Raw genomic sequence first — 27359 nt, forward strand, 5'->3', positions numbered from 1 at the left:
TAGAGTGTGGGAAAGCACTGTGTTGCAATAATGTCAAATGTTCACAACTGACCAACTCATTCATGTAGTAATACAACAACAGTAATGTAATGTTTGTTACATTACACGACCGATGACTGTAGTTTAATCCAAGGTATTCAAAAGTGCTTACACTTATCATATTACAACTATTCCCGTTCCAAGCGGGATCAAACCAGCAACTCCTGCATGGGAGGCGAATGCTCTAAGGAGGAGGCTATGTGAGTAATGCTTTTGGGGTGCAGTCGCCAGATGGCCTCCGTTAAAGACTATACTACGATATGCAGTGGTTTTCTTTAAAGATACTTGTAAAAAAATACGCTAATACACTTTAGTATGCTTCAAAACCTTTTTACTATAAATTACTATTGTATTTTAGTTTAATTACTGGTGTATGGGACCGGTGCAGTGCTTTGAAACATTAGAAATGTATGTAATGGACGCCTAATTTCTCTCTATACACTTTACTAACCCATGGGGGTGTTTAAACATGCTTCAAAGCCTCGGTGCACAACATCACATCACTACAATATATTAACATTTTAATGTAAAAAAAGCGAACTTGGGTGTCTTAAAGAGCAATAATACAGCATATGGGCTCTTATATGCTGTTGTGTCATCACTCATATTGCAATTCATATCTCTCCGGCCCCTCATTTGGGATGCTTTTTTTTAACTGGCCCCATGACAAACTAATTGAATAGCCCTGGTCTAGATCAATGTTTCTCAACCACATTCCAGGAGGACCACCCGCTCTGCACATTTTCCATGTCTCCTTAGCCTAACACACCTGATTCTGATCATGAGCTGATTAGCAGAGACCGAAAGGCCGGTAAGTGGTGTGAAAGACAAAGGAGACATCTAAAACATGTAGTGTTGGTGGTCCTTCAGGAACGTGGTTGAGGAACACTGGTCTAGATCATGAGTGTCAAACTCGATTTCTGGAGGGCCGCAGCCCTGCACAGTTTAGTTCCAACCCTGGTCCAACACACTTACCTGTATGTTTCAAACAAGCCTGAAGGACTCGGTTAGTTTGATCAGCTGTGTTTGATTAGGGTTGGAACTAAACTGTGCAGAGCTGCAACCCTCCAGAAACTGAGTTTGACACCTGTGGTCTAGGTGATCTGACAAGACATCTTCTTGTGGACATGTACAAGAAGAGCATATATCTGAATCGTACAACAAAACACACCCTACAGTAAGTAACATATTTTAGATTTGCAAAAATGTAGACAGCGCCCTCTACTGGATTTGTTATCTGAAACGTGCAACGAAAGATACCCGGAACAACGTATTTTCCATTTTTCAAAAATATATTCTGAGGCACGTACTGTATTTCCAATGAGCCTGGGTTGTTCATTCCAAAAGATTGCTAATGTTGCTAAGCTAACAATACAAGTAGAAAACATGCAGCATTAGTCTATAGTACTTATATTTACAAGCATTACTTCTGGTTTATCTGAAAAGGATTTATATGATGCTGCCTGCCTCACTGTAGGTTTTGCCTATGTTGCTACCTAGATTTTGCAGTCACTTTCACATTATTTGTCTTTGCCTTAAATGCTAATAAGCTTAAGCATCACCTTTATGTCTTAAACAATGCATTTAAGGTACATTAAACAGGTTATGATCTTCAGATTTTCCTGTCAAGCAAGCAAGCAAAAAAAAAAAAACATGCAAAGAAAACCAAGGGTTGGTAAATCTGGCACTGTTGGTGTGTCGTCTACCCAAAGTTCAGAGACCTTGCATGATTTTAATCTCCTCTCATATCACCTTCATGTCACATGTGTGTTGTTTTACCATTTTAACTCTTAATTCCAGGAAATTTATGGTATTGTATTCAATCAAACTGCCTTTGAAACATCAAAAGCGATTGCAGCTGCTTGATGTTTCCTATCGATGTAGCTACATGCCATTTCAAGCACAAAAAATCCATTTAACACTTGTGGTTTTGCTTGCACTTTCATGGTGTACTATTTGTACCCATTTTGTACTTCCCATTTGCTGAATCTCAATGTGATAAATTTGCAGATGCATAATTGAAGTACTTGGAGTAAATGTTTTGCAGTGCATGGCTGGTTTTAGCATTGCTTTGATAGGGTCATGTGCTTGGAGCTCTTCGCTGTGTGTAGCTTGACATTGCCTTCCATAATGACGCAGACATGCACGTAAACCCTCGTCTCTCAGACTGACGACACAGTGACGCACACAGACTGTTCCTCCCTCTCTGTCACACACAAGCACACTCAGGAGATGATGTTTCTTAGACCAATGACAAGCATGTGTATGTAATCTTCACTAAGCTGGTGTTGATCAAGACATGGTCAGTTCCGCTCAGTCCCGCTCAAAGGATTATCAATTGTTTTGTATTTACTGTGTGCGCGTTTGTGTGTGTGTGTGTGTGTGTGTGAGAGAGTGCGTGCATCTGTGATTTAGAGTAGAGATCACCTCAGTGCAGTCATCCAATGTTTCTTTTAAATGTTTTTTTTTAAAGAAAGAAGATCTACAGTAGCTGATATAAAAAAACTGATCCAAAGTCTGTAGAATTTCTTTTATTTAGGTTTATTTAACAATTTGCATAATTCATAACAGAAATCATGCAGATATGGCAAGCAATACATGAAAAACACATATGCAGTAGTATATACTACCATGTACTGTTCGTGAATTTCACTGATATCAAAATATGCCATTAATTTGTATTTCAAGCATGTACTACATGATGTTAAAGTGAAGATCATATTTAATAAAACCCACAAAAGCTGCATTTACATGATCAAAAAACTATTATATTTATATTTAAATACTAATATTTTTCAAAATTAAAAATAACACTTTTCCATTTTGATGAATTTTAAGATGTAATTTATTCATCTGATGACGGCTGAATTTTAAGCATCATTATTTCAGTCATCAGTATAACAGGATAGTATACAGTATCACTACTCAGCCGATTCGAATGTTATCACCTGATTGAATGGGCATTATTAGTGGTTATCAGCTAATAGATATGGGCCAGTAGAGGCCTTCTGCGCCTACTGGTAGGCTCAGAAGGCTGTTATCATCCATCCAAATGGTAAATCAGTTATAGATCACATTATTACATATCCCAAAACCCAACCATCACAGTAATGTAAAAACTATAGACTGTAAAATATATGGACGTAGTAACCGTGACGTCACCCCATAGGGTTCTAAAGAGCGCAAATGAAGCTACAAGTAGGCGTGGCCAACTGTTGCCATTTTGTTTGCGCTCCTTTGCTCCAACCGGGGGTAACCAAATAAGGGCAAAGAGGCGGAGCGTGAGTGGAGCTACAGACGGTTGCTAGCATTTTGCTTGGATGGGTTTTTCTTTGGGAGAAACGCTTAATACTTTATTACCTGCAACTCGTTTGTGTTCTGACTACATCTGTTTGGTTGTATACTATATTAATAAACAGTGTTTAGACTTTTAAAAACACTGTTGTAATACATTGAGCCACTAAGCATTGTTCTTATGACGAATTACTTATAAATAATTAAAATGTAGTCTGTGTTAGTAAATGCAAGGCTATTTCTGAAATCCAGGCATAACACTGTATGACAACGTTTCAGATTACTGTTCTAGAGCCTACAGCTAATTAGTCTGTCAGATTCATTATAGTTTTAAAGAAAATTATAAATTATCTTAAATAAAACAAATGAAGAGTTTAGATGCAAAAACCTCTAAATGCCGTTCAATAGTTTCTTCTAAAAATAACAATTTTCTCAGACTCTTGAATGTAGGCTTAGAAATTGTACTTTTATAGTGACGAATAAGTTCTTTTCATTGCCTTTAGAGTGAAATACTTCAACATTAACATAGGAGGCTGAAAAACACAAATTTTAGGAGAAAATTTTAGATGGCATTTAGAGGTTTTTGCATCTGAACTCTTCAAATACATTTATATGATATAAAAGTATATAATTTTACTTACATGGCAAATGGAGGCCATGTGAACAGTTTGTGAGCACAATTAAGTGCGCACAGCATGCTACATTATCTGATAATTGTAAGAAATAAATCCAAAAAGCAACTGACTGTGTAAAGCCACATAAAACAAAACAAAAATACAGCGTATATGCCGAGCTCAGCGGCTAATCAGTCGGAATCAGTTGAGGTGAAGTGACGGTGACCAGCGAGACCTAGCTGTCACTCAGGTGGCCAAGCCCTTAATTACGCAGACTTAACATAACTTAATATAAACGAAACGGATGAGTTATAAACAAAATCACCCCCCTCACAGCTATAATGAAGGGTAATATTAGCTATATGAACCAAAATCCTTCTTTGTACCATGCTGTAAACATCTTTTTTTTCTGCTGTAAAGTTGGCCATTTTAACAGTGGGGTCAACAGAAATTTGCTCTAATATGAAGCCAGGACTAGACGAATTGCAGTTTCAGTTACTTCGTATTAGCGAATGGAGAACAGGAGGTTGCCGCTTGGTAAAAACAGATCTGGATTTGGAGTCTTCTCTATTAGTGCAGCTTATTAACCATGTGGAGCCTACCAGTAGGCGCAGAAGGCCCCTGCTGGCCCATATCTATCAGTTGATAACCACTGATAACGCCCATTTAATCAAGTGATAACATTCAAAGCGGGTGCAGAAATGTGCATAATAATTTTGTTTTTTTATTTGAAGAATTGGCTGATGAATATAAACTATACATCAGAACTGCATTTATTTGCAATAGAAATCTTTTATAACAGCATAATTGTCTTTATAGTCACTTATAATAATTTTGATGCATCCATGCTGAATAAAAGTATGTTTGAATGATACTGTATGTATTTCACATGTAATGTCTGCCATATGTCAGATTTTGGTATAAGACAAATTACAGCTTAATGCTTTTGCTATTTCATGTCTTATTGGTAACTGCTATTGCACTTCATTTGAGTTGCTTAGCTAAGAAAAGGCTTACTATAAATATGTTAAGGCTGTGGCAGTTTTAATTATGCTTCAAACTGATGGGATATTTTTGTTCCATCTCTTTTTTTTTAGCCGAACTGGAATGAAGCCATTTTAGATAACCAATACATTAATAATAAGTCAACTTTAAAAATATTATTTGACAACTCCACATGCAGATGTGTTTCAAATACTCCAGGTGTATTTCTGGAAGGAATGTGGAACGTAGCAGGGATGGGAGAAAGAAGATTGTGTGTGTTTTAAGTTTGTGTGCTGCGATTGAGGTCCAGACTGTTTTCACGGAGGCCATCTGTACAATATAATAAACCACTAATGGAAATAGCGAGTCTACATTTGGTAGTCTTGTTTTGCTGGTTGGATATATTTAGTAGTTTGTATTTTCCCCTTCAGTAGCTTCAAAAAATCATTTGCTTTTCCATGCATGTTGTGTCTAGTACACAGCCATTATCTGCCATTATGCTTTATTAGGCTTCTTTTCCACATACAAATAACATTTTATATTCCCTTTCATTCTTTTAGGAGCCACAAACTACCGTGATCCACAACCCAGTGGACAGAAACAAGGTAATATGGCTTTTTTTTTTTGCAGTAGTAAAAATCAAATGTTTTTTTTGGTATTACTAACAATTTGTTAGTCTTAAGGTTAGGGCTGCATAATATATCATTTTAACATCGATATCGCTATGTGTACACTCGCAATAGTCACATCACTAGATATACAATGTTGAGTCTCAATTATAGTTAAACAGGAGCCACAAATTTGTATTTAATTACTGTATTTAAATGAAATATATGTGATTTTTCTTACTTCTAATTTTTGTTTTGTTTCTAGTTCAAATATCTTAAGTGTCAAAGCAAAAACAATATTATTTTACTTACCCCACTGGCAGATAATTGGGCTTGTTTCAAGGAAAAAAGGAAAAAATTTTGATGTATTTCTTCTCAAGTTAAAAACAAAATAATATTTTTACTTGATCTAAGAATTTTTTTGATATTTAGACTAGAAACGAGACAAAGTAAAGCATTTATTGAATAGTGATTATTTATTTTCTGTACCTGAATACTGTTAGGCTCCCCAGAAAACCATCAAATGGTGCTATTTAAACTGTCTTGTGAAACTCTATTCATGTCATAATATGTATCACAGAAAAGTAAAATATTGTAATATCAGATTTTTTCAATAGTTTTTCTATAGCAGCCCTACTTAAGGTTACTGTTTATAAAATAGTGTGCTTCAAAATGACAAAATTCACATTCAGAGGGCTCTATTTTAATGATCTAGGCGCAAAGTCTAAAGCATATGGCACAAAAGGCATGTTCAAATCCACTTTTACAGACAGAAAAATATGCTTTGGTCTAACATGGTTGTGCTTATTCTCTTAATGTGTTCTGAGCATAACATGCATTAAACCAATGAGAGTCTCATCTCCCGTTCCTTTTAAGAGTCAGTTGCACCGCAGCGCATTTGCTATTTACATGGTAGACTTTGTAAATGGAAAAACCGAACTCTTCACTAGCGAGAAAACAGTTAAACAAACCATCTGCAGCGCGAGGATAAACAACGAGCCTCTTCCATTCAGCCTCTTTACTTTCTCTTTACTTTACTTTTACTCTTTACTTTACTCCTTTACTTTTGTGGATAAGGAAACGGTGTTGTACGCACTCCACTGAAGACATCCATTAGCCTACATATTTATTTTCGTTTGTTAAGTGCAACGATTCATTTCAAAGCTATTTCTAAATTCAGTTCTAATTTCCAGCAAGCCAAAACTGAGTTATATCCAAACACACGTCCTATTCTTAATCCCCATATAGTGATGCATAACTCGTCTCCAAAAACCCAACAGGTGGACAGATCTAAACAAATATAAATATTCATATAAATACTACTACTAATAATAATAATAACATTATACAAATGCAAATTGTCATGAATAAACTGAAAAAAAGCCCCCCGAGGTGAAGAGGGCATGGAGGTAGTGGTTGTTATATTTATGTAGAAAATAATTATTTTTGTAACATTTTAATTCTTACATTTTTTTCATATTTTTGATTTGATTGAAAGATTTTTGTGTATTGCTTTACATTCTGTGTGTATGCGTTTTTAACTTGCAGGTGTATAACTAACGCGCTCTGTGCTGGAGTTTAGACGTGGTCTATTTCAGTTCTTCAAAATAGCAACGTTCCAACAATGCACCTTAACACACACCTCCTTTATAAATGGGAACACTCATGAGTCCACAAAGTGGCAAAAATGGATTAGCTATTTAAACAACATGGTGCAAATCATGAAAAGTAGGGTTGCGCTGGTTTCAAAATAGCAACAAATCATGCCAAACACGTCTTTCACCTTATTGCACCATGTGTATGATAGGGCCAAGAAGTTGTCAGTTTCAAAAAATAGATTTTCATTATATACATAACAAGTGCATGGTAATACAGAAAGTGATTGACGATTATTCTTCATAATCTGTCCAGGAGTCTACAGAGAGTGCCAACACAACTATTGAGGACGAAGACCTTAAAGGTAAACTTTGGTATCACTCTGCCTGTACGTCTGCCCGTAGATGTGCCGTTTGTTGCTGTTCTCCCTCCTCGATATGTCTTTCATCTGTGCTTCTCCTCAGTCATATGTACACCCTCTCCTGTTTATTTTCCCCACCGAATTTGTACACAAGTTCTGCCCGTTGCTTCCATTCCTCCCTCCCCGTCATCCTTCGTTCGTTTCCCCGCTTAAGGGTGTCTGTTTCAGTATTTCTTGTCGAGTGTGCTATTTGAAATGTCTTCTTTTTCGTTTGTCCTGCTCCTGTTGTTTCTTCCTCTCATTGGTTCAATGTACAGCCAGACGCTTTGGAAACCTCAGCATTAATTCAATCTGGCAACCCTCGGTTGGCCGCCCGCAAAACTCCGAGCCCAAGCAGGCGCCCAACTCCTCGGTGCAGAGTAAGTCCGTAACGGGCAGGAGATAAAATCACCCCGTCCTCCCCTAACGTCGCTCAAATGCTTCGAACCCCCCTGTATGAACAAGAGACCCCTCAACAACTCAAATCAGAACTTTTTTAAGGATAATCTCTAATTGACAACTCCAAACTTGATTCTTCATCAGCGCTCAGAATGTTTTAATCCATCCAGCTGCTTCTATCAGACACACGTTTGTGTCGGCCTGTTCTTCATTGGCTGTGCACTGTAAGATTTCAGCATAACTCACTGTAGTTGTAGGGAGAGAGAGTACAAATCTGACTGATATTAAAAGCCATTTCGACAGCCTTTTTTTAAAGCAAAAGCACAGTCTATGAAGGAGAGGGAGGCATAGATGCGTGTAGCATGTGTTAGAAAAGGCTGATGGATTAAAAAGCAAATCTCTGAATCAATAGATGCTCAATATTCAGGTTGTGATGTGCAAGCACCAGAATGTTCTTTGAACATGCTCTTCACCGTCAAATGCCCTCAACGTGGAAGAAAGACCTTTTTTTTTGAGTTTAATTCTCTTCATTTTTGGTAAAATGTGTTTTTAAGCTCATTATAGGTGCTTGAGGCCTTCCAGTTGCACCACTAACTAACCTCTTATTACTCTAAAAACCAACACAGGCTCATTGGAAATTTATGTTTCAGTCTACTTTTTTGTGAAACCTCAAAAACATACTTCAACTTAATTTGACTTTAGTTTCTAGGTGAAATGAATGATGCGGAGCAGTATGACGGCGACAACTTTTGTTCATTTCACGCTACTGATATTTGAATAAAGGATTATTTTCGTGAAGTTCTTTGCGCAACACCAAATAAATACCACAAAGCAACTTAAAAGTGTCTAGGATTTGTAATCGAATATGTTTGCCTCACCTGTCTATCCCCATATGAACATCTTTCAACATAGGCTCATTCTGAAAACAAAGCCCTATATACATTTCTGAAGGTCACGAATTATGTAGCCAGAGGAACGTATGGCTGCATTTCATCTTTAAAACAAACACTACAGAGCGGTATGATGCCGTTCATTTCTCCTTACTAGCTGACTGCTTACCTCCGTATGGACGGCTTTCCCACTCTTACCAGGTTTTTCAGTGGCTTGTCGCATACATTGGAGGATTTAAGATGCAGAGCGGAGATGACTGTGACGACGAGCAGTGGTGGATTTAGGCATGGGTAATGTGGGCGATTGCCCAGGGCAGCATCATGGAGACAAACCCCACTCCTCAACCCCATCCCCCCCTTCACTTTCATCCACAAAAGGGTGGCGCGAACAGTGTGAGGAACCGGAATCTTGCTAGGGGTTTTGTCCACAACAACACCGTGATGGCGCCATGACGTCGTTTGCCTAGAGCGCCATTTAAGCTGCCGATTAGGTTTGAGTCTAGTGAAGAATGGTTTCAGAAAGCAGATAATACAAAAGGCAAAAAATTAAATAAACAGTTAAATTACAGGGTAAATCTGAAAACGTGGTAAAAATCAAGCTGCCGGGAGGGCTTTTCTTTTTCTGGATTGCTTTTCAAAACACTGTCAGTTGAGATTAGGGAAGTGGGTGGGCAGGTCAATCTTTGCTTTTTAAAACACTATCGGTTGGGTTTAGGGAAGGGGGTGGGTGAGCATTGGTGGATCAGTCAGTCGATTGGTCAGTCAGTCGACTGCAGCCTCTCAACTGCAAGAAGAGCTGTCGCGAATGGCACTTGCGAGAGAAATTTGAGATCTCAAAAAGCATCACAGTGGCCTCTGGTGGATTCGCGAAAACAAAAACTGCAAAAAAAACGTAGCTCCTGGGACGTGTTTGGCACTCTCCAGAATTGTATCTAGGGGTACGTAGTCAGAATGAGTCTGGGTTGACATCTTTTCTGCTGTGGTCAGTTTACTTAGTAGCTTACTTTGTGCGGTGTTGTATTTGCTGAGTGGTTTTAATCTGGTAAAGCACGTTCCACACAGTGGGTAAAAACAATGTAAAATGATGGTAAATCTATGTGGCTGCGATGCCATTTTCTCTTACGTTTGCTTAAAAAACACAATCAGTTTTGTCTAGGGAAATGTTTGGATCAGGGAAGTGTATAAGAAGGACATGTAAATGACATGTATTACAAAACACTGCCAAAGTAGCACATTTTAAATTCGCAAAAATGCACTCTATAGGATTTATCATGAGAAGCTGCAAGGAAACAACATGTGCAACATAACCGTTTTGCAAAAATGCAGCAACGTATTTCCAATGAGCCTGGGTTGCTAAAAACTGTTCAGTTGACCTTTTGCCCCTGTGTCTCAGGACTAGATTCTGCATTATCCTGTATTGCACCCAACATTCCTAATACGGAGAGATCCACTGCACTAGGAGTGTGCTTGTTTCGGTATCCCATCCTGCTCCATGCCTGAGAGCCTGATGTTTGCTCCTTCTGTTCAGTATCTCTCTCCCCCTCCCACCAATCCAGCCAGAAAAAACAACAAAAAAAGTCTAGATTTATTTGTGTACATTCAGACAAATAGAATCTCTTTGGATTTGTTCAAGCTCAGTAATATGGAATGGACCTAAACCAGTATTGAAAGGACAATACGCTGTTTTTCAACGTCAGATTCTGTTGGCACTTTATTTTGACATGACTATGTGACAAAATGCATTTTGTCAAGAGTCTGTGTTTCACATGATGATTTTTTAAAAGTATATTAAAAGCACCAAATAAAGATAATTCAATGGCATTGCATGAAGATAATGTTAATAATTTAATACTGTAATTAAACAGACAAAATTGACAGCTTTAGTTATTGTTGACGTTTCAAAGAAAGCATTTTGATATCTTATGAAACACAGAGGAGAATGGCATTTCCACACATGCTAACAGCCGCATTATGCTGAATAATGAAAATGATGTTGAAAAAAGGTTGAAGGTCCCATGTTACAAAGCATGTTCATTGTAAAAAGAAACAAGCATTGGATGGAATGCTTTTCTGAAGAAAAGTAAAGTCCTCTTCTTCTCATTTGAAAGCCGCAAACCCCTTTTCCATCTCATTTGTCATTCAGTGCCTTCCGGGCGAAAGACATCAGCTAGAAGACGTATCCATTCCTTTTTTTCTTTTCATCTATTAATTTGCAGCCACCATAAACTCAGTGCTGGAGAATGAGTGATTTAACGATAGAATTAATATTTCACATTAAACGAACTGTTAAATATTTAAAGTACAAAGTGCATTTAACGTCTTTTTGCCCGGTGGGCTGGAGTTATTATGTCATCATCAGTAGACGTAGATACATTGCACTAGTTTTCTTTGGTGCTTTCATAAGAAATTGCCTTTTTGACCAATTATGAGCCATCTTTTTGCTGTCCCTCAGCTTGCCAAGTTATCAATAAAGGTAAATCGAACCTTTAATTCTTTGAATGAAAGTGTTGCCTGTGATTTTCTACCAGTAAACACTGCTCATTCTGAAACTCATCGTAGAGCACTAGGACTTCTGGAATACACTTTCCTTTGGGTGCCCCTTTGTTTATCGAGTGTCAAAATTACCTTTTTGTAATAACACAGTGAACAGAACTACTACAGAGTGTAAATTGTCAATATGGGAAATTCACACAACCTCTGTATAGGCCAAATTTAGGGCTGGGTGATATAAGTTATTTTCAGCTCCTCAAACTGCCTGACAGTGCTAATGAACACTGTAAAAAAATGCTGGGTTTCACACAATTCCTTCGTCATCCCAACACAAATCGATTAAGTTACCTTAAGTGTTTTTTGCAAATTTAAGTGGATTGAACATAAAACAATTAAGTTGTCCCCAAAAAAAGGAATTGTATTAATCAGCTCATTTTAAATAAGTAGTTTGAACCACCAGATATATATATATATTTGAGGGAATATCCAAACTGCATATAAAGTTTGATATTGTTTTGTAGATGTTGTGAATCAATAAGTTGAAAATGTTGTGTAAATTTTAGTTAGCTTTTTTGTTATATATTGCAACACTATACAGTAAAGTCCCATTAGCTAATTCAATTCGATTTAATTCATCTTTATTTCTATAGCGCTTTTACAATGTAGATTGTCAAAGCAGCTTAATATACAGTAGAAGTTCTAGTAAATTGAAACTGTGTCAGTCCAGTTTTCAGAGTGATAGTTATATATCCGCAATAACTACCAATGAGAAATAGATTTGTTACAGTATTTATCTTTTTAATCCATTCACGATAGCTCATATCACATGAAATAATACACACAAAAATATCTAACTTCTTATTTAAATTGAGCTGAAACAACACGATTCCTGAAATTTTTGTGAACAACTTAATTGTTTTATGTTCAATCCACTTAAATTTGTTAAGTTAACTTCGATTTGTGTTGGGAAAACATGAATGAATTGTGTGGAGCCCTGCATTTTTTACAATAATTTTTATTAATGTGTAAATAAATGTGTAAATTATTAAATGGATAGTTCACCCAAAAATAAACATTTCATCTCCATTCACTTACACTTAATAGATTTTTTCTTCTGCTGAACACAAAACAAGATATTCTAAAGAATTTAGGAGGAAAAGTAGTCATTCACTTCTATAATAGGAAAACAATTACGCTGCTTTTTTACTTTTTTACTAAAAAAAGAAACTCTGTGAGAAAGGTTTGCAACAAGTGGAGGATGAATAAATGATAAAAGAACTTTACATTTTTGGTGAACTGTCCCTTTAAATGTGTAAAATTGACATTACCTTGTACAATTTTAGCCTGCCATTTTTTCAGTTTAATATTCAAGGCAGATTATTTTTCCACACTATTTTTCACAAAATGAACAAAAAATATTTACTTTATACTTAAATGCATACATTTTTCAGTCATTTACTAACATTGTGAATAGGTTAATGATGCACAAGAATCACAAGAATTCTGTTTTGCCTCAATTATGTAATTAATTAAAATGAACAATTAGGTGTGATTTAATTTAATCAGTTAAACTGATACATTTTATTTTACTTATGTTGAAATCAAACCCTACATTAAAACAGTCATATTTATGAACTGTAATAACAAATATAAGAATAAATAAATACATAACATTAATTATAAAAGGTGACGCAGTGGCACAGTAGATAGTGTTATCGCCTCACAGCAAGGAGGTCACTGGTTCGAACCTCGGCTGGGCCAGCTGGTGTTTCTGTGTGGAGTTTGCATGTTCTCCCTGCGTTCGCGTGGGTTTCCACCGGGTGCTCCGGTTTCCCCCAAAATCCAAAGACATGTGATACAGGTGAATTGGGTAGGCTAAATTATCCGTAGTGTAAGAGTGTGAATGAGTATGGTTGTTTCCCAGAGATGGGTTTCAGCTGGAAGGGCATCAGCTGCGTAAACACATGTGCTGGATAAGTTGTCGGTTAATTCCGCTGTGGTGACCCCGGATTAATAAAGGGACTAAGCCGAAAAGAAAATTAATTAATTAATTGTAAAACTACCTTAATCACAACATAAAATAGTATTGACTTCATTACATGCTTCATAAACATTACAAATATTAAATATATCACCCAGCCCTCAATTCAGCAAATAACTTGAAAATGAAAACAGAAGCTATGACGGATCACTGTTTAAATTTGTCTGGTGCTTTCTAAACAAAGGTTTGCATTTTTGTGGATTGAATAAATTGAGAAATGAGTTGGGATGTTTCTTAATAATTCTGTGTCTCACACGCTAGACGTCTTTGTGTGTTTCAGCTCGAAAGCAGGAGATCATAAAGGTGACCGAGCAGCTGATTGAATCCATCAACAACGGCGACTTTGAGGCTTATGCGTGAGTGAACACAAACCCGTCCATATGACTCTTAAGAACAGTAATGCATCGCTTCATTTTCTCTTGATTACAGAGATTATATTTAATGGTCACCTTTTCACAACAGGCGATCCATCTATAATTAGATCCAAGCCTCAGTTAATTACAGCTTTTGATTGGCAGATTGAACATCAGAAGGAAGCTCAGATGATGTTCAGCCGCATATTTTCAGATTGATTTAAAAAGTGGAGCGCTCCTGCTGCTTTTATATTAATGTTTTTCCCAATGAACACAATTATTTTATTTTACGTTCTGGTCTTTTTCTTTACAGAAAGATTTGCGATCCTGGTCTTACTTCCTTTGAGCCTGAAGCTTTGGGAAACCTGGTGGAGGGGCATGATTTCCACAGGTTCTACTTTGAAAATGGTATATAGAAAATATATGTTTGAAGTCAGATTTCTTTATATAACGATTTATACACTACCTGACAAAAGTCTTGTCGTAAAAACAACAAATATAACTTGACTTCTAGTTAATCATTTGGAAAAGTGGCAAAAGGTAGGCTTTTCTGATAAATAATGTGTTGAACTGCACCCCAATCATCACAAATACTGCAGAAGACCTATTGGAACCAACATGGACCCAAGATTCTCACAGAAATCAGTCAAGTTTGGTGAAGAAAAAAATCATGGTTTGGGGTTACATTCAGTATAGGGACGTGCAAGAAATCTGCAGAGTGGAAGGCAACATCAACAGCCTAAGGTATCAAGATATTTGTACTGCCCATTACTTTGCAAATAACAGGAGAGGGCAAATTCTTCAGCAGGATAAAAAACTTGGATTGGCGACAAGACTTTTGTCAGGAAGTGTATACAGACTGTTTTAAAACAGCTTCACAGTAATGAATGGGGAACAAAAATCAGTCTTTAATCAAGACTTCATCAAATATGAGACAAATTCTCCTGTATAATGAATTCAGCTATTAGTAGCTGTAGTGACCTTAACTACTCTGAACTTGCATGAAAATATAAATATGTTGTACTAAAAGTGTTCATAATGTATCCATAACCAGAACTCTTTTGGTGCTTTTGAGGTGGGATATGGGTAGGGTTAGGGACAGGTTTGGTGGTATGGGTTGGTTTAAGTGTGGGTTATGGTGTAAGGTGTCCTGGAGAGGTGACCCTGCACAGTTTAGTTCCAACCCTGCTTCAACACACTTACCTGTAGGTTTCAAACAAGCCTGAAGGACTTGATTAGTTTGATCAGGTGTGTTTAATTAGAGTTGGAACTAGAGCTCCAGCCCTCCAGGAACTGGCTTTGACACCTGTGGTGTAAGGGATGGTTAACATTGTAATTGCAGAAATTAATTACATGAAGTTATTTAAGTACTAAGATGTATACACAATAAGTACATTGCAACAAATTCTTAATTTCAGTGTAAGTTCATTTTTACGTCACTTAACATAAAGTGGGACACAAAAATTATCAGTTATAACAAGACCATTGGAAAATCTGGTTCAACAGCTCTATAGAGGACAATAGTGTCGCCGCGCCGTTCTCGCGTAAACCCGCTAGAAGCCGCTGTCGAACGACCTTCCGCCTGTCTGCCTGGATGACAGGATGATTGACCGTGCGACCGGCCAATCGGCTGATCCACCCTCCTCCGTCCCTAAACCCAACCAACGACAATTCACAAAAGCCGTCCAGAAAAAGAAAAGCCCTCGTCTGATTTTTACTACGTTTTCGGATTTTGACCACATTCTCACCCTGTGACGAACTTGTTCGCTTAATTTTTTGGATTTTGTTTTTGTTTTCTTACCTGATTTCTGGAACCGCTCTTCCCCAGACTCGAACCCGGTCGTCGTCATCATCGTGGTCAGCCCCTCTCTGCGCCTCGAGTCCGCCAGAGTACACAAAGAGCTAACCGGACAAACTGGTTGCAGCGGGAAAGCTCTCCACATGGAGGCGAGCGGCCGGCTGGCCGGCCGGCAAGCGCCGAAGGAAACGGCGTCACACCGCCCCGCAGCGTTCGCTTAAAAAAATGAAATGCAGCCGTACGTACCCCCGGCTACGTATTTCGCGGTCTCCAGAAACGTCCCCGGGACTACGTTCTCAGAATGAGCCTGGGTTGAAAATTATACAGCTTTTACCAGCACAAACCCTCTTAATGTTTCAGTTTTACAATTAGTTGAATTTTCATTAATTGAATTTATGATTTTAAACATTACAAATTAAATTTAAGACATTGCCTTATTTGTTAACACTTTAATTTAATATCATATATTATACATGTTTCATGCACTTACTATAGTAATTACAATGAATTATGCATAATTACATGTAACTAACCCTAAACAAACCACATTGTATACCCAACCATGTAAGTACTTGTAGTTAATTAATATTTCTCAGTAGTTAAATGAATAGTTACACGGTAATCACCTTAAAATAAAGTGCAATCCCTTATTTAAATAGTACGCTACACATTTTTTGTTCTGTTCACAATGCTGTCTAAACATATTAGCATCAAAAGGTATTACAAAAAAGTAAGATTTGCTTTCAGTTTTGCTTTGTTTCCCACTCCATAAATCCACAAATGTGCTCCATATTATTATTTTATAATTTCACATTCCACTGTACAATTATATTAGTGTTTTTAAATTAAGGAAAATAAATGAGCGATGCTTGTAATAGGATTAAATAAATACAACAGCATTTATTTAATTTTTATCATATTATTCATACAATTTTAACCAAATAAATAAATGAATAAATAAATGCTGGGCAAATATTAATTTATGAATAATCACATCCAATATAAAAGTTTGTTTTGACATAATATATGTGTGTGTGTTTTATATATTTATTATCTATATGTGATACACATGCATACATATAAACAAAACTGTACAAAACCATTTTTTTACATGGATATTCAAATTTATATATCAGTTGTATCATACACACATATATATATATATATATATATATATATATATATATATATATATATATATATATATATATTATATCAAAATATAAACATTTTCTCAAATATATCCATGAATCTGTATGTTTATATGTACATAATAAATATACACAGTACAAACACATACTGTAATGAGTCAGGAACAACAGAGGTGAGGATCCACGAGCAGCTTTATTAAACAAATTAGTCAGGCAGGCAATGGTCAAAACTAGAGCAAACTGGAGCATACAGGTAATCCAAAGCGTAGCCATAAAAGCAGGCCAATGGTCGGGACAGGCGGCAGAACAACATAAAACAATAAACAAAGCAAAGGTCAAAACCATGGTAGGCAGGACAAGGAAGCGCTCTCTTACAGATGAACAAGACTCAGCAAAGAGTGTGTGAATGAGAGTCTTTATAGTCCTACTAATTAATCTTCAAGGGCTACAGCTTTGTGTGTAATTAGGGGGATCAGGAACTGGTGTGTAAGTGCAAAAACCTCTGGGAGTTGTATTACATATGGTGGCAGATGTAGTTCTCCATCGATCTGCATAGGCTAGATCGCTGGTGATTGTGGCATATATATTGTGTCAAAACAAACTTTTATTCTGGATGCGCTTAATCACAATTAATTTTTGATTAAAATAAATCTTTCTGGTGTGCTCACTGGTGCCCCCTCCTGGTGGTGCTTTATGTAATCAATAGTTTAGCCTGTTTGTTTCATACTTTCAGAAAGTATTTAAATATATAACGTGAATAAGGCTTACAGTAGTCAAGTTTCTTTTATTTGTGTAATTTAACTTCTGTAATTTAAGTTTGTGCTGTTTGCCAAACTGTTAATTAGTATCTAAACACAGTCTTGAAAACATCATTAAAAACTGTATTTTCTTAACTGTATACTTGATCAGTGCTTCTTGTCATCCCCTTTAGCGCTGTCCAAAGGTAACAAACCTGTACACACTATCCTTCTGAACCCTCATGTGCACCTGATCGGGGAGGATGCAGCCTGTATTGCGTACATCCGCTTGACCCAGTACATGGACGGCAGTGGGATGCCACGCACCATGCAGTCGGAGGAGACCCGTGTCTGGCACCGTCGAGACGGCAAGTGGCTGAACATCCACTTCCATCGCTCTGGAGCCCCCAGTGTGCCCATCAAGTAAGTCTCATAGAGCATCTCTAATGTTCATGAACAGTTGAAGTCAGAATTATTAGCCATCCTGAATTATTATCCCTCCTGTATATTCTTTTCCCCAATTTCTGTTTAACAGAAATATTTTTTTTTTCAACACATTTCTAAACATAATGAATTTAATGGGAATTTAAAGGCTTAACTAGGTTAACTAGTTATGGTAACTCTGCAAATAATTGTATAATGATGGTTTATTCCGTAGACAATCGAGAAATATATTGCTTAAGCCGACTAATAATATTGAACTTAAAATAGTTTTTAAAAAATTAAAAACTGCTTGTATTCTAGCCAAAATAAAACAAATAAGACTTTCTCCAGAAGGAAATACTGTGAAAAATTCCTTGCTCTGTTAAACATCAATTGGGAAATATTTGAAAATGAAAAGAAAAAAATCACAGGAGGGCTAATCATTTTGACTTATATTGACATTTTGACTCAACTCTATATGGTAATGTTGATCAAAAAAGTCTCCTTTCCAAGAAGGAGCTTGAAAATGTTTTTAGCATTTAATTTATTAAATCTGTCTTTTTTAATATATGTTTTCAATCTCAGGAGTCAATGAATAACAGTTTATTCATTCAGTTCAAAATTGTTCAAAAGTTTGGAGTCATTAAGTTAATAATTAGCTACAATAATAATAATAATAATCATAATCTAATAACGATAATAATTCTTTATTATAGGATGGATACACTTCATGACATTGACATTTGTAAGGTTTAAAATATTTTTTAAAAAATCTTCAAATTAATAAAATATTACAAAACACAATTGTTTTAATTTGGCACATATTCAGCATATTAATAATATTTCTGAAGGATCATGTGACACCAAACATTTGCCAATATGCTTTCTAATCTAAATTCTAATAATATTTAATACAGTGCTCAGCATATATGAGTACACCCCTCTCAAATCATTTAATTTTATATTTTTAATAGTAAGCTAAATACTGTAATATTATATTTGTGCATATACATTAGATTAGTCAGTACTGAAGCCATATCTGGAGCTTACCTAACAAAATAACTTACGATAACTAGTACACCCAAATTTATATGTTATAAAAAAAATATTAAATACTAATTTTAAAAAGAGGAAAAAACAAGAGAAGCAAAAAAATAGAAAAAATGTAGTTGAAATTTTGTAAGTTGTAATTTTTTTTTGCAATATTTTGTTTGAATTTAATTGTATTATCTTTCAATTTCTAAATATGTTTTGTGACTAGAATATTATTTGAATAAATATATCTGTTTAATAAATCTGTTTTGTTTAAATGCATCAAAATACATTGCCTTTATTCACTGAGAAATGGATACAAATATTCATTTTCAAAATGGGGTGTACTCAATTATGCTGAGCACTGGATTACTGATTTTACTGTATTTGTTTATTTATAAATCCTGAAAGAGAATAAGACTTTCTTCAAACATTTACAAAATCCAAACCGAACCCAAACTTTTGAATGGTAGTGTAAATGAAGACAAAAATTCATTTGCTTTCAGTGGCTTAGAACTTGCACTAAATCAGGGGTGCCCAAACTTGGTCCTGGAGGGCCAGTGTCCTGTAAAGTTTAGACTTCCTCTTCCAGCCCCTCAGACTTCCATTCATACTCACACAAATGCGTCAGACCAGCAACGCAAGCTCGTGAGTCAAGTTTCGCAGTTTGCTGTGTTGCAAAGTTCAACCTTGGTAAACTCTGGCCTGCGAAATCACATCAATCAAAGATCAAAACATGATATCTTTCTACAAAAAATGTAAATATTGACCAATCGCTCGCTTCTTTAAATGTCTAATCATCTTGTTTAATCCCGTCCCTTTTCACAGCACTGTACGACCGAATTTTGCATGGTCAAACTCTAGCGTGACCATGGCATTACTAAGTATAGAAAGATCCAAGATTTGATCATTCTGAAAACAAAGCCCTATATACTTTTCTGGAGATACTTTTATGTAGCCAGAAGTACGTATGGCTGCATTTCATCTTTAAAACGAACGCTACGGGGCGGTATGATTCCTTAGCTCCCTAAACAGCTGATCACTTACCTGCATGTGGACGACTTTCCCGCTGTTACCAGTTTGTCTAGTAGCTTGACACATACGTCGGCAGACTTGAGATGCAGAGTGGAGTTGACTGTGACGACGGGGTTCCAGTCCGGTGAAGAACGGTTCCACGAAGCAGGCAAGACGAAAACAGTAGCCAAAAAATAAAATAAACAAGTAAATAACAGGGTGAAAATGTGGCAAAATCTGAAAATGTGGTAAAAATCAGGGGGCTTTTCTTTTTCTGGATTGCTTTTCAAAACACTGCAGTTGGGTTTAGGAAAGTTGTTGGGCGAGTCAATAGAGGCTTTTCAAAACATTATTGGTTGGGTTTAGGGAAGGTGGAGGGTGGGGGGGATCAGTCAGTCAGTCAGTGAGTTAGTCAACAGCGGCTTCTGGTGGATTTAAACAAGAAGAGCAGGTGCGAATGGCACTCGCGAGAGATACTTGAGATCTCAAAAAGCATACACAGCGGCCTCCAGTGGATCCGCGAAAAACAACAACTGCAAAAAAACGTAGCTCCTGGGACATATTTTGCTCCCTCCAGAAATGTATATAGGGGTACATAATCAGAACGAGCCTGGGTTGGAAAGATCCATGCAGGTGTGTTGAAGCAAGTTGGAGCTAACATCTGCAGGACACCCACCCTCCAGGACAGAGTTGGGTCACTAAGCAAAGTGACTATCAAATAATGCTGAATGTCATGTTGATTTCTAGCTTTTATTGATGTGTGTTTGTGTATATTTTGTAGTTAATGGAATATTAAGCTTCAATTTTTCCCAACTGAGGAGAAACCATCAGCAAAAACCCAACCGTCTGTCAGTCAAGCTGGAGGTGTGTCTGCTAAGCCACGCCCACACCCAATAACCACGCCCACCCACCCTTCCCCCTTGAGGGTCGTTTACATGTTTTTTCGCACATGGACCAGAGAGTTCAAGCATTTTGCTAAAGTTCATCACGAAAACCCGTGGGCCATTCGCATACAGTATATGGACATTATTAAAAGGAGTGTATTTTTAACATTTGATTTTCTCTTTCTTTTTTTAAGCTGTTTTGGTATGCATTTTAAATGTATAGATATGTAAAGAGAATCACCTTTCCTCCCCAAGTCTGTACTGTATTTTTATGTCTATTTATGTGTGTGCAATATATCAACTTTTGAAAGATAAGAATGTTAATATTGAGCTTGCTATTGTTCTGGTGATGTACATATGTCGTGATCGTTCAGATAAAAAAACGCTAAAATAAAAATCTTTAAAAAAAAAAGAAACTTTAAGAAACTTTTAAAAAATATGTACTTTAAATTCTGGCTTACAGCAAAATTGAAAACTTTAGTAACTGCCGTCATAAAGCTTTGTTTATATTCGCTAGCTTATACAATGTTTGGCTCTTACTTGGTTTAACTTGGTTTAAGAGAACTGCAGAATACTAATATGGACTGTATGTTTACCTTTATGTCATAGAATATGAGAAGAAAAAAACAACAACACACAGATATCAAAGAGAATGTAGCATATACGATACATCAAACTGACAAGCATTGGGTAATGCATGGAGGACTATTTTCTGAATGACCATGCTGGGAATTGTTTTCTTTCAGCTCTTGTTTATGTTGTGTAATTCATGGTTTCCTTATCAAAGTTTTATTTCTATCGATATCATAAGGCTCTGATACGGTAATGATGATAGCGATTTTCATCGTTACAACCCGACATATCTATAAGTATCACCCTACTTTCAGATCTATGTAGCTTAATTTTCCTATATTGAGTGGCTGTGAAAATATTATCCTTTGACTTTATATCATGGCTGTATGAGAAAACGAAATATAAGTAGCTTACGAGAAACTACATGTATCATTTTCACGCATATTTGTGCTTTTGATTTCTCCCGACATTATTTTCATCTATGGCAAGAAGAGCGAAAGCGAACGAGTCTGAATTTCAAGCATGCACACTGCCCCTAGTGGCGACATTGTGTCCGTGCGCCACTTAATCGGAAGATGATGTCATAGAGAGCGATGTCGGAATGGAACGGTCTTCCTTGAGGAAAAACCTCAGCACTACTGGACTATGCCAACACCGTACTTTCCGTTTCTCCATGTTCCTTTTTCTCTTCTTAAAGACATTTCCTCTGCTGATACTTACAGAACCTCAACGCCAATATGAGGATGTGAACTTCATAATTTGTTGCCATGGTGGCGCTAGCAAATCAACATATTTAATGAAAAATACAATAAAGGTGTGATATGTACTGTACGTTTCTTGTCATGTGTCAGCTTTCTATCAACACATACAGTAAACACAAAATAAGGGAGCGTTAGACAATCTGTTAAGGAAATTTTCCACTAACACATCTAGATTAGCCTACTAGAGTATTAGGTTAGTTTAACCCAAAATGAAACTGTTTAATTAATAACTCGTCTTCATGTAATTTTCTGTTCAGAACACATTTTGTCATGTAATTTCAGCCATGCTTGCTTGACATGTGAGAACCAATAAGTTCCACTCTTGCATTTCACATACGTATTCCATTCATTCATTCATTCATTCAGAAAGGCTCTCAAAGCATGCGTCCGTAACCAAAATGTGACGTCTGGTGGACAGTAGCAGACTCCGAATTGAAACACAGATTCAGAGTTCCACTTGAGGTTATAAATAAGCAAATAATATAAATATTACGAATATAAACATTAGGTAAGCAGGTTACATTGTAACCCTGTGTCCTAACAACATGCCGTGTGACAATATTTACAGCAAGAAGCAATTTGGCTGTTTGCTCCAGATGAAACATGACAAATTTAAACACAGTCATTCAGAAGCACAGAATATGCCCTCACTTGTGAAACGGTAAGGTTTATAATCTAATTAACACATATTAAACCTCTCTAAATGTACGCTACATGCTGAATCACTGATATGAGTTTAGTTCTAAAGTTAAATTTCAAATGGTTTATTTTATTTTCAAGATCTGAACTATCTGCTGCTGCTTTCAGTATATGGCAATAAATGGCATTTATGACATTCAAACTCACATTGTTAGCATTTAACACTGATTAAAGCTCATGAGGTGTACCTGAGGTGATCATTGTCAGTTTTCTGTTGTTCAACTGTGAGAAATAGAAGCCGTTTCTAATATATCAATTCGAGGTGTTGGTTAGGACAAAAAACTACTTTTAAAGGGCACCTATGGAAAAAAATTACTTTTCAAGCTGTTTGGACAGACATGTGTGCATGTATGGTGTATAGAACGTCATATTGGGGTGATATAAGCACACCCAGTGCTTTTTTCAATTTAACAACATAAAAACAGTGGACCAATTGAAGCGGTTTTCAGACCGACCGCAACTTGACATAGGAGTGCGGTCCCCCCGCCCACCAATATTGATTGACAGGCGCGTCACCATATCCTCAGTTTGTTGATTCACGTCCGCCATTTTCAGCGTGAGTCGAAGCAATATCACTAAAGGAACACCCTTGCTCTATTTTTAGATGCAAGGCTCATTTGGCTCAACACAAGAACAATATTCTCCACATTATCGCTCTAATCGGAATTATTGGTTGTATCTTTAGGTAGGTTTGCAAACATGTGTACTTCTCATTGAGTCTACCTTATACTTCAGCCGTTTGCTTTTCTTGGGTATTTTCACATTTATAATACTAACCCACATGAAAAGTACTATATAACGTAGTAAAAACTATAGTATTTATGAACCACCATAGTATTTACCTGAATTAATCTTTTGTGGTAATTCTCTAGCTGCTATGGTAATACAAAAACTATAGTCAAATGACCTTGTACTGTATATATATATATATATATATATATACTGTAGTTTTTTTACAACTATATATACAATACACAATTGTTTACTGTAGTAAAAAACTAAAGTACTTCAATATTATTATGTTTACAAGATCACGGTAGTTATTACATTATGCTGTAGCATTCATTAACACGTTGTTGTAAAAATTATAATATACTCAGTATAATACACTTTATTATAGTATTTACTTAACATTACTACAGTATTTTGTCGTCTGGGAAAGTACATTTTAAATTGTAAGTACATATTTTTGCCCAGAATCATTTAATTGGGTGCAAACTTATCTCTGAATCTGTAGTTACACCTAAATTGATAATTTGAATAGTTTTTACTCACCTGGTTTGCTCAAATAAAGCTTCATTGTCTCATTACAAACTTTACAAACAAGTAGTTTAGCTATATTACTTACACATTAGGCTACCTACATAACAGAATGTCTGAATGGGACCATAAAAATAAAGTGTAACCAAAAAAACCAAACAACAACCATGACACAAAGTTTATGACACTTATACACTTTTATTCTCGTTCAGCCATAAACACACACTGCAGCCAATGGTATAGTGTTTAAATGTCTTTTTTAAAAGTCATATAGTAAACTAATACATGCCTTTATGGATAGATATTTATATACTATATATATTTATATGCATATTCTTATCTCCACAGACATAGAATGCGGATTCAGTAAATCAAACGTGGGCCAGTCACAGTGAAAGTAGTAGAAGTGTTCAACTTAATGACATTGCTCTGGTTAGAGGATGACTTTTAATGCTGTTCCAGGACCAGCTTCCCAAAGCCAAATTATTATAAGAGATAGGGGAACAGCAGAGCTGGTCTCAGATCAGCACCAAAAAAAAACTACAACCTCTGCTAACACAGCTGCATTAAATACCCCCACAAAAGTAATTAGAACATCACATGGCACGCTCTTTCCCAGCAGTCTCAACAGAAGCCAACAGTGATTTGGTGAATCCTAAATAATATTAATCATTTGCACTCTGCTGCACTTGTTTCGTGACACAGATAAAGTATATAAATAAAATACATCAAAATAAAAGTTTCTGTTAAAAAAAAAAAACGCACACACACATCCTTAATGCTCACTTCCCAAATCAATAACATAATTCAAGTCATTCAAATACCTCAGAGCAAGATTCCTTGCCGCAAATTGATAGCAATATGTACAAAACAAAAATAATATACTTTTTTTAAATCACATTTCTGTTTTCACACACACTCAACGCGTTTAAAATAGAGTTATAAGTTTAACCGATCATTTGATTTTGATTCCACCTTTGCTTCCTGAGTCCCTCTTGAAATACTCGCCAAATTACTACAAAAGTAACTTGAAAACCGAAGCGTGTGTTTTATTACAAACAAAGCTGTACTGACATGTGTAAACTCTAGAGATGATGTCGATGAAGACTAGAATCGCTACAGATCACAGACACAAGAAGGGTGAGACAAAAAAGACAGAAAAATGACAGTCGTCTAACCATAGAAAGTTTTTTTTTCAATACAGTAAGTGACTGCGGCTAGCTAAGCATGCCTGCTAATATCCTTTTAGAGGTGACTAATGTGATCTACTGTCATTTTAAAAATGCATATTATATACTCTCCATGGACAGAATACACAGACACACGATACCCCAACAGCTGATAAAGAAGGCAAGAAGTTCAGACATCTCAACCGTTGAGATCAAAAGAGCATGGCATGATGTGGCGATATAATGCAATGATATTCAATAGTCGTGATAGGCAGTGCAGTACAGGTTCTGTTAGTTCAAGCTTAAATGTTCAAAGTATTTTTCTTAATTTTTTTAATAAAAACATTTTGGTTATTGTGATTTATTTTCGGTGCTGTGTTCGTTATTTCAATAACCGAGGGAGTTAAAAAGCAAAGGAAAGGAAAGAATACCCTTTGGTCACTATGAAAGACGGAAACAACACTTGTCGGAGAGTTAGGATTGATAAAATAGTCTTAAACCGGGCAAACATCCAGATTGACTGGACAGGAAGACTGGAAGTGGCAGGAGTGAAGTGCACTCTGGGATTGCATGAGCGTGGTGCATAGGAGTGGTTAGGACAGGCTCAAAGAGAGGAGCGATGGAGGTCTGGAGAGGAAAATGAAGTGGGAAAGCATCGCACCCTTTAATAAACTCGCACTTCTTTCCTCTCAGTCGTTTTGGGCACAGTAACGGTGAATGAGGTGATGGAGGTGATGCTGTAGGTTGTCATGGGGCTCAGACCGATCGTCTATCCGCTCCACACAGACCCGCTTCTGTCCCCCAGCATCCCTCATTGCTGACCTCCTGTGGGTTCTAGACTTCTGCATCCTCGTCCTGTGAAAGAACGATCAGTCTTTTACAAATACCAGAGTCAGGAGAAGGATGTATGGAAGCATATCAGTTGCAAAATTCGTTTTGAAGTGAAGTTTCATAAACTAATTTCAAGAGGAGCACGTGATATGATTGAGCACGTCTGGCCACTCATCTGTAATCAGTAATAATCCAATCAGAGTGATCCTAGTTTACTATAAATGGATCATTTTCTCCCTACTGTTCTATCTTCGTTTGGAAGAATCCCGCCCTCCACCCCATCTCCTCCTTTTCCTCGCTTTTCTAAAGGGGGAGCTCTCGAGACCTACCTGATCTCGGATCTCCTGATATGCTTATCGACAGGGCGGGAGCCCTGGGCTCAAATATCTCCGAGCTCAGGGTTCTCTCCCGGGACAGCATGCCAAACCTGCTTTATACGCCAAGCATATCTAAGTGGGAACTCTTGAAATGTAATACGCAGAATGGCAATGCAATATGTAACATGGCAAAGTATATTTAAGAAAAACTGGTTAAATGATTTCTTAGTTAACTGGCCAATTTTTTAATTATCGTTAATTATCGTTTCCACTGAATGCTACAGTACGGTACAGTACAGGTCGGTACGAGTCACCTTTATCAGGCTTGCGTTTCCACTGCCAAAAGGGTACCAATAGAAATTTGTCATGGTACGATACGGTTCACTTTTTGGTACCTTTTGACAATGGAAATGGCCATAATAGCATACCGAAGCAAACCGTAATATTCTACCACTCAGTGGAAATGGGATAAAGTTACTTCCACTTAACATGTTATAATGTATTCATTAAAAATTAAAATGGAAATTGTGCCATATATTTGGCTCAGAATGCATTTTGATATAAACACTGAAACTTGCTGCAAACATCCCACAGTGTAATGATTAAAATGCAATCCTACTTTTCCTAACCCTGAGTCTAAATGCAATTAGGGCAAATAACATTGAAATTATAATTTTGCTACCATTTCTGCTTTGATGTTACACACATCATATAAATCAGGGTATTTTATTTTCTGTGTAATTTAGCAAAATTAAAATTTGTATGTAATTTATATATTAAAACTATGGTTGCAAATGGCAAATCTAAATTACATAATTTGACTTTCTTTTTTTCCACCAAACTTTGCACATTTGTCATGGAGAATGCACATATAAATAAAGAAATATGTTGTCATTTTACATATTTCATTGCCGTTTTTCATATTACATTTCAAAATGAATTTTGCTACTGGTATACATCCATGATGGACAGAGAGAAAATGTTATTAGAGAGAAATACGAC

General features: G+C 36.5%; 2 protein-coding genes across 14 annotated transcripts in view; one reads left to right on the forward strand and one right to left on the reverse strand.

The window, feature by feature from the left end:
* Positions 1–22151, forward strand: part of camk2d2 (calcium/calmodulin-dependent protein kinase (CaM kinase) II delta 2) — a 74935-nt gene extending 52784 nt beyond the window's left edge. For 4 of the 12 annotated variants that reach the window (XM_056461380.1, XM_056461388.1, XM_056461345.1 and 1 more), the window contains 8 exons: positions 5492–5536; positions 7451–7499; positions 7814–7915; positions 11277–11297; positions 13636–13711; positions 14022–14116; positions 17589–17817; positions 20645–22151. In XM_056461380.1, coding sequence (XP_056317355.1) covers positions 5492–5536; positions 7451–7499; positions 7814–7915; positions 11277–11297; positions 13636–13711; positions 14022–14116; positions 17589–17817; positions 20645–20648 — 621 coding nt within the window. In that variant the 3' untranslated portion in view covers positions 20649–22151. Of the gene's footprint in view, positions 1–5491; positions 5537–7450; positions 7500–7813; positions 7916–11276; positions 11298–13635; positions 13712–14021; positions 14117–17588; positions 17822–20644 lie in introns of those variants that run through there. The other 8 variants (XM_056461429.1, XM_056461440.1, XM_056461404.1 and 5 more) reach the window with 5 other exon arrangements.
* Positions 22152–24218: 2067 nt separating this feature from the next.
* The window catches only part of ank2a (ankyrin 2a, neuronal), a 121483-nt gene continuing 118342 nt past the window's right edge, over positions 24219–27359 (reverse strand). Inside the window, exon 51 of one of the 2 annotated variants that reach the window (XM_056461465.1) lies at positions 24219–26064. In XM_056461465.1, coding sequence (XP_056317440.1) covers positions 25899–26064 — 166 coding nt within the window. In that variant the 3' untranslated portion in view covers positions 24219–25898. The remainder of the gene's footprint in view (positions 26065–27359) is intronic. The other variant, XM_056461455.1, reaches the window with a different exon arrangement.

This window comes from Danio aesculapii, chromosome 1 (assembly GCF_903798145.1).
Source record: "Danio aesculapii chromosome 1, fDanAes4.1, whole genome shotgun sequence".
Lineage (NCBI taxonomy): Eukaryota > Metazoa > Chordata > Actinopteri > Cypriniformes > Danionidae > Danio > Danio aesculapii.